General features: G+C 37.7%; 1 protein-coding gene across 3 annotated transcripts in view; it reads right to left on the reverse strand.

The window, feature by feature from the left end:
* Nucleotides 1-8,713, reverse strand: part of NUP88 (nucleoporin 88) — a 35,359-nt gene that overhangs the window by 8,455 nt on the left and 18,191 nt on the right. For 2 of the 3 annotated variants that reach the window (XM_023513983.1, XM_023513982.1), the window contains 4 exons: nt 7,673-7,849; nt 3,011-3,200; nt 2,251-2,398; nt 576-674 (listed from right to left, as the gene is read on the reverse strand). In XM_023513983.1, the coding sequence (XP_023369751.1) occupies nt 576-674; nt 2,251-2,398; nt 3,011-3,200; nt 7,673-7,849 (614 nt within the window). The remainder of the gene's footprint in view (nt 1-575; nt 675-2,250; nt 2,399-3,010; nt 3,201-7,672; nt 7,850-8,713) is intronic. The other variant, XM_023513984.1, reaches the window with a different exon arrangement.

Raw genomic sequence — 8,713 nt, forward strand, 5'->3', positions numbered from 1 at the left:
AAAAAAAAAAAGAAAGAAAGAAAGAAATAATCTGCTTAATTTTGGATATCTTTGTTTGGTTTGGGTACTAGGGTAATATTGACCTCAAAGAACGAGTTGGCAAGTGTTCCCTCCTCTTCTACTTTTTTGGAAAAGCTCATGAAGAGCTAATATTGATTCTTTAAATGTGAATCTATCTCATCCTGGGCTTTTCTTTTTGGTCAGTTTTTTTGATTACTAATCAATAGGTCTAGTCAAATTTTCTATTCTTGAGTCAGTTTTGATAGTTTGTTTCTTTGTTGTAATTTGTCCATTTTATCTAGGTTATGTAACTGGCATAGAGTTGTTAATAGTATTCTCTTAAAATCTTATTTCTGTAAGGTTGGTAGGGATAGTCCTTCTTTCATTCCTGATTGTAGTAATTTGAGTCTTCTGTATGTTTTGGTCAGTCTAGCTAAATGTTTGTCAGTTTTGTTGATATTTTCAAGGAAACTTCTGGTTTCACTCACTAGTTTCACTCATTTTCTCTATTCCAAACTACTTTTCAATGGAGGCTCTGAAACCTACTTGAAAGTATAGAAAGTTAGTAAACTCACCTGATCCAAGAAATTTGTGAAGTTTATGAATCCAAGTCAGCCCAACACTATGTACACCAGCTTCATGAGTACAGTGATATCTTGAAGAGCACTTAGGATCTAAAAATGAAATCATTAATGATAGTAAAGGTAGCCATTAGAACTAAAACAATTTATATCAGTAGCCTACAAACACATTTGTTGATGGAAGACTTACAGGACTTCTGAAACATTGTGGCACTGTTAGGGGGTGTGAAATAAATTTTTTTTTTTTTTTTTTGATAAAGACAGGGTCTCACTTTGTTGCCCAGACTGGAATGCAGTGGCATAATCATATCACTGCAGCCTAAAAACTTTAATTTTTTTTCTTTTTGAGTCAGAGTCTCACTATGTTGCCCTTGGTAGAGTGATGTGGCATCAAAGCTCACAGCAACCTCAAACTTCTGGGTTTAAGCAGTTCTCTTGCCTCAGCCTCCCAAGTAGCTGGGACTACAGGCACCCACTACAATGCCAGCTATTTTGTTGTTGTTGTTGTCACTGTTGTTTAGCAGGCCCGGGCTGGATTCGAACCTGCCAGCCCTGGTGTATGTGGCTGGTGCCTTAACCACTGAGCTACTGGCACTGAGCCTAAAATTTTAAATTTGAAGTCAGTTTTCAAATATATTTTAAGTAAAGACATACCTCAGAGATCTATACCATAGCAGTGAAGCTAGTATTGCAATAAAGCAAGTCGTGCAAGTTTTTTGGTCTCCCAGTGCATATACAAGTTATGTTTATACTATAGTATAGTGCTAAATCAACAGAAAAGTCTTAATATTGGAATGTAAAAGAAATTTTCTAATGAAAAAAAGGCAACATTTAATTAATGAAATAGGAAATTTTTAGCTACCACTCTGTTTGATACACTATAATTTTACTTTTGTCACGTAAGAAATCTGGGTATGTATGCTTCAGTGTTTGTAATATGCCTTAAGCATAAATGTGAATGAGTCAAAAATTTCTTAGCTTCAGAAAAGAAAATGTTACTCTTTTTAGGAAACCAAGGGGAAAAAAATCTACACTTAAGATTCCCTGAAAATATATGTATCTGAAACCAATTAGTTTATGTCACTTTACCTCACTAGGTCTACTTCTTCATCCATAAAGTTCTTAGACTAAATATAGAGACTATCTCTCAAAACACTTTAATTAGATATGTCCCATATGAGTGTTCTCTTTGCTGTTTTATCATATAAAGAATAAACCTCCTTAAATGTTTTGGCTATAGTTTAGCACAAAGTTGAAGTCATTATTACCAAACCTGGGTAATGAGACGTATAAGCACATTAGGTCCAACTGGTCCCAGATTGAAATCATTCTATGTTGCTGTGAAAAATAGAATTTCACTCTTTTTTTAAATGCCCAACTCGTATTCCATTGTGTATATATATCATGTTTTCCATTTGTTTGCTGGTGGACACTGGGTTGATTCTGTACCCAGAAGTGCAGATATCCCCGTGGGTACATACTGGTTTCCTTTCCTCAGGACATGTACCCAGGAGTAGGACAGTATATGGCAGTGAATGAAAGGCCAAAAGAACCAAGACAATTTTTTAAATGCTTGAATCACAGAAAAATAAAATATGTGGGAAAAGTCTGTGGTCTTAGTATAAGTATTATGGGATTAAAAAAGCACTAAATTTACTGAATCTCTTACCTCTGTGAAGTTTTATTGGACAAGAGAAGTCGGAATCAAAGGGATCTTCCTCCCCAGAAGCCAGTTTTAAGGCAAGCTCTAACTCGACACATTCAAACACATACAGAGAAGGGATGAGGTCGGCCCTCGAGTCCCAGGACTTTTCTGACTATGAAACAAGAAAGTGTCGTAAGAAAGAAACAGGGGAGGCTGGGGTGCTGCATGCCCCAGTTGTCCCAATTGGATTAATTCACATTATGTGCCTGTGTCAAAACATCACATGTAGCCCATAAAGATAAACAAGTATTATGTACTCATAATAATTAAAAAATTTTAAAAAGTGCTGTAATTTTGGTTTTGCATGTTTATTTGAAAAGGTACACAATTGAAAACAGAAGCAAAAAAGTGGTCAACCACTGCTTTCAAATTCTTAATTCCACTCCTATCCTAATGGTGCGCTGTTATGCTTAAAAGAGAAAAAAAAGTCTCTTCTCTTTTAAGTGAATGAGTTTGGAAAAAGAACAATTGTGTGATTCAAGGACTAAAATATAGAGATGAGAAAGAAATATGTAGGTTGGTGGATCAAGTAAGTTGGGCAACCTTCTAACTTTTACATTTAGATTATTAAGTATGCTTTAATTACTTTTAAATGCTAAATTGCCAAAATATTAGAAGTGCTAGATATAAGCTAAAATGCCCGATACATTAAGCATTTATATTGGGTCAGGAACTATACTAGGTGTTAAAGATACAAAATATCCTGACTCTAGCCTGTACTTACTGTTTGCTCATCATCTTCTGCTTCCCCTTCTAGCACAACACAGTGATACAGCATTCCTGACTCGGTAGCAATCACTAAGATGTTGGGGACACAGGATAAGCAGAGTATAGCACAAGCATCATAACCATAGTTATCTTCAGCAGCAGGATGCATGGGCAATGGGCCCAACAGCTTTCCAATATTCCCAGGACTAATGAAAGGGTGAAAACATATTTGGGAAATGTCAACAGAAGATAACCATGCTCATTCCTGAAAACCATTCTTTTTGTCTGCCTCTAGCTATCATACTCACATTTTCAATGTTGCATATTCCCAATGTCTCCACTTTTTCCCTCCCCACTCATATTCCACTACTGTGGTGGTTTTCTTTTCTTTTTTTTTTTTTTTTGTGGAGAGAGAGAGGGAAAAAGTTTTTTTTTTTTTTTTATTGAATGGTAACTGTGTACATTGATGCACTTTGGGGGTACAGTGTGGTGTTTTCATAGAAAATCCAAGACACTTCCATCAAACTGGTTAACATAGCCTTCATGTAACTTTCTTAGTTATTATGTCAAAACATTCATATTCTACTCATAGAAAGATTCACTTGTACCCTTGCAAGATGAACCACAGAAGTGAACCCTCGAATCCCTCTCCCTCCCCCCTCTCCGCCCTCCCTCCCCCCTCCCTATATCCTTAGGTTGTTATTAGGTTATAGCTTTCATATAAAAAGGTTTAAATTAGTTTCATAATAGGTGTGTGTACATTGGATACTTTTTCTTCCATTCCTGTGATACTTTGCTAAGAAGAACATTTTCCAGCTCCATCCATGTGAACTCTGTGGTGGTTTTCAACTAGAAATATCTTTGTCCTTGAGAGGACACTGGCAGTGTCTAAAGATATTCTGGGTTGTTACAACTGAGGGTTGGGGGAGGTTACTGGCCTCTAATGGGTAGAGGCCAGAGATGCTGTTAAACATTCCCCCACAGGATGGTCCCTACAGCAAAGAATTATTCAGACCTAAATGCATCATGCTTTCACCACTCCACTGAAGCTACTTTGGCAAAGGTCTCCCATGAGATTTGCTAAGTCCAAAAAGCACTTAATTTGACATTTTACTGCATTTATCATTAATTAACAATTACTGCTGCTTGACATCCTTAACACCTATAACAATTCTTTCTTGTAATTTTCTCTCCTTCCTCTCTGAATATACACTTTTCTAATGTCCTTTGCTAATTTCTGTTTCTTCAATATTGCTGTCCTCCATGGGTCTGTTGTAAACCCTCATTTTTTTGCAAAAAAAAAAATGCTCTTCAATGAAAGCGCCTTAAACTATGCCTGGTTTTAACTATCACCTGTGTTCTGATGATGACTCCCAAACCTTTTCTTCTGAAATGTAGCTTTTCTTCAGGGCTTTGGACCAACACAGTTAATTTGATTAGGCAGAGACATTTAGTCCCAATGAACTGAGTTTTCTGGTGAGGCAGACATTTAACCAGAATTACTATATCATGTGGTTAAGTGTTAACAACAAAAGGCATAAGAACACTGAGGTAAGTAATAAAGGTATCAAAAATACATAAGATAAATAAGGAAAGAATGATATTTGGAGAGGGGAACTGAACATTCCATACTGGGAAGCAGCTTATGCAAAAGTCCTGGAAGCATGAAAGACATGGAACTAAGAGGAAGGAAACTTACTTAGTATGATGAGGGGCAAAGTGCAACGTCTAAGGCAACAAAATAATAGCTAGACAGATATCTAGGACTGGCTTATGAAACAGATGGTCTTGTGTGCCATGTTAAAGTATTCAGAGTCTATCTGCTGGGTGAGTGTATCCCTATGGGTTTAAATCAAGTGACAAGAGCTCCACTTTGCAAAGATCAACCTGGTATTAGTAAAATCAATCTGGTATTAGTAAGGTGGATGACATAGAAGGGTCCAAAATGTGATTCAAGGAACTATTCAAAGAATGATCTAGGCAGAAAATGATGAGGTTCTGAAACAGGGACAAAGGAAAGGAGAGAAGAGTATATACATTCAAGAAATTTAAGCTAGATGGCTCATGCCTGTAATCCTTTGGGAGGCCAAGGTGGGAGGATCACTTGAGCCCAGGAGTTCAAGATCAGCCTGGTTAACATCACAAGACCCCATTTCTACAAAAAAATTTTTAAAAAATAAAAAATGAACCAGGCATAGGGACACACGCCTAGCTACTTGGAAGACTGAGGCAGGAGGATCATGTGAGTCCAGGAGTTGGAGGCTACAGTGAGCTGTTTTTGTGCCACTGCACTGCAGCCTGGACGACAAAGCAAGAACCCATCTCTTAAAATAAAGTTGTTTCTTTATTGTATCAGTAGCAATTTGGGACTGATCATATATTAAAAGATATAGATGACTTTTGGGTTTGATCTAAGTTTATTAGGAAGATTATGCTAGGGACAAATGAAGGCCCAGCGGTAAGAGAAGGAAGGGTAAGTGAGGGTAATAACTGTACCACAAAATCCTCCAGAGACAGGAGACGTATGAAAGGCAAAGAGAATGCATTTAGTCCTAACCATTCTGCAATGGCAAGCTCTTTCATATTTTCTAATCTTTATCACTTTGTATACTCTGTTCTCTCTTGCAGGACCACTTCTGCTTCTGTCTAGTGAATTCCTCAAGTCATTTCCTCTAAGTCTTCCAAGATTGGCAGATCTAATCATTAACTCCATCAGACTTGTTACACTGTACTATAGTTACTGATTTAGTTGTATGGTCTTGTGATGGACAGGGAACCACATAGCAGGGACCTTGCCTTCAATCTGGTCTTTCTTCTGCCACACAGTAGGCTCTGAATTAAGTATCTGCCAGGTTGATGTGTAAGTGAATATACTCTAAAGTTTGGTCCGTGGCTTTATGCCTCCGTAGTTTCACAAATTTCCCCAAAATTCTTATCCTCTATTAACTATCTCACTGTGGCAGATTCTCTTATCTCTGTTTTTATCTTCCTTCATTGTCCTGTATCTCCAACTGTTCATGGAAAATTTCTACTTTATTGGTCCAATACTGTCAAACACTGACTATTTGTAAAACAAACCAAAAAAACTTCCTTTCTAGACCTCAATATTTCTGTAAATGATGCACTCTCTTATCCAAACAGTAATGAAGTCTTCTTGATCTTTCCATTGTAATTATCTACTGTATTTCATTTCTACTTTGTACTACCACCACTCTAGTGCAAACTCTCATGGACTATAAGCTTTATTTTGTAATAGCTTAATTTTTCATTTTATTTATTTATTTATTTTGAAACAGTCTCGCTTTGTCCTCCCTGGTTGAGTGCATGGTGTCAAAGCTCATAGCAACCTCAGACTCTTGGGCTCAAGGGATTCTCTTGCCTCAGCATCCCAGGGGCTGGGATTACAGGTGCCTGCCACAATCCCTGGCTACTTTTAGAGACAAAGTCTTGCTCTAGCTCAGGCTGGTCTCAAACTCATGAGCTTAGATCAGTGGTTCCTTTAATACAGTTTCTGTGGGTCGCTGGCTTAGATGATCCACCTGCCTCAGCCTCCCAGAGTGCTGGGATTATAAGCATGAGCCACAGCACCTGGCAACAGCTTTATTTTTTAAGAAGCAAGGTCTCACTCTCTCATCCAGGATATAGTAGAGTGCCACAGTCATAGCTCATTGTCACCTCCTAACTCCTGAACTCAAGTAATTTTCCTGGCTTGGTCTGCCAAGTAGCTTGGACTACTGACATATACCACCATGCCTGGCTAATTTAGAAAAAACAATTTTTTTTTTAGAGATAAGGTTTTGCTATATTATCTAGGCTGGTCTCAAACTCCTGGCCTTGACTGATTGTCCTTGCCTTCCAAAGTGTGGGATTTATAGCCATGAGCAACTGTACCCAGCTCTAGCCTTATCATTTAAATGCTCCCCACATGAATCCTCTGGTATAGCTCAAAATGTCTAGTCATTAAACCCTGAATGATACTTGCACTTGCTTGTTTTTTTTCTTTTTTGCAGTTTTTGGCCGGGGCTGGGTTTAAACCTACCACCTCTGGCATATGGGGCCGGTGCCTACTGCTTTGAGCCACAGGCGCCGCCCTGCACTTGCTTGTTTTTATACTCTATTCTGCCCTTGTGAAATGGTCTGACACTTCTTTGATGCTTCATTTGATCCTGCATGAGACTTTTAAGTCCCATGAGGTATCAATCTTTCTTTATGAAAATTTTCAACTTCTCCAGTCAGCATGCTCTCTGTCCTTCCTCTGGGTTCTTACTTTCTTTGTACCAATACTGTGTTATAGGTAATTAATCTTCCCATGTACAGATGGCTTTTTCCTTACTATTAGGATATAAGGTAATCAGATTACCATGTCTAATCATCCTTATGGTGCTTTGCTGATGTAAAATAAACAAGAAGTACTTTTTCAGCTAACTAGACTTTGTAAATACAAATCCAGTCCTATCTCGAGTGATTATCCACTGATTCTATACAACTTACCCAAATATGAAGATATGAAAGGCCAAGTGATTAATATCAACTCTTTCTCCAACATATGCAAGCCCATCAGCTAAAGGCTATGACACTTCCCCCAAGTCAACAACAGAGATACCAAGTCTAACCATGACAATCTCTACTGGAGGACAAACTGAATTTTCATTATAGGTGGGGTGCCCCCTCAACTTACCTGTGTAGCAGACTAACATATGTCAGGAAAGTCTCCCCATTCTCATACAAGATATAGAGTGGGTATGCCACTACTTCATCTTTGCCTTTTTGTCCAAAAATATTCTTTGGGACTGCTGCCAATGGCCCAAAGTCAAATGCAACTGCTGTCTCTCCTAGAGATGCGGTATATGCCCTTCTGGAAAGAAATTTAAAATATGAATGTGTTGAAAACAAAACTGAAAGCAAAATGTCTAAGAACAGGAGGTGGGTTATGTATGGAATTTGTATTCAATGGAGTAAGACAAAAAATAACATTATAAAGAATGTTAACACTGGAAAATTATCATAAAATTAAGAAAAAATGGAACCGAAAAAAAGCTGTATAGCCAAGGCAATTCTTAACAAAAAAAAAAAAAAAGAAAAGAAAACCGGGGGTATCACCCTGCCAAACTTTAGGCTATACTGTAAGGCCATAGTGATCAAATAGCATGGTACTGGCACAAAAATAGAGACACTGACATTGGAACCTAATAGAAAACCATGAGCTGAAACTAACATCTTATACCCACCTGAGTTTTGATAAACCAAACAAGAACATACTAGGGAAAAGAACCCCTATTCAATAAATAAAGGGTGTTGGGAAAACTGGTTGACCACATGTAAAAGACTAAAACTGGACCCGCACTTCTCACCACTTACAAAAATTGACTCAAGATGTACAAAAGATTTAAATCTAAGGCATGAAACAATAAAAATCCTTGAAGAAAGTATAGGGAAAACACTTGAAGATACCAGCTTGGGGAAGATTTTTATGAAGAAGACTTCATGGCAATTGCAACAACAAAAATAAACAAATGAGACTTAATTAAACTAAAAAGCTTCTGTACAGCTAAGGAACCAACAACAAAAGAAATAGACAACCTTCAGCACGGGAAAGGATATTTACATATCATGAATAGGACAAAAGCTTGATAACCAGGATCTATAGAGAACTCAAATTAATCAATTAAAAAAGAGGCAACAGGGCGGTGCCTGTGGCTTAAAGGAGTAGGGCCCTGGC

The sequence above is a fragment of the Otolemur garnettii genome, unplaced genomic scaffold (genome assembly GCF_000181295.1).
Source record: "Otolemur garnettii isolate 467f Iridium unplaced genomic scaffold, OtoGar3 scaffold00046, whole genome shotgun sequence".
Lineage (NCBI taxonomy): Eukaryota > Metazoa > Chordata > Mammalia > Primates > Galagidae > Otolemur > Otolemur garnettii.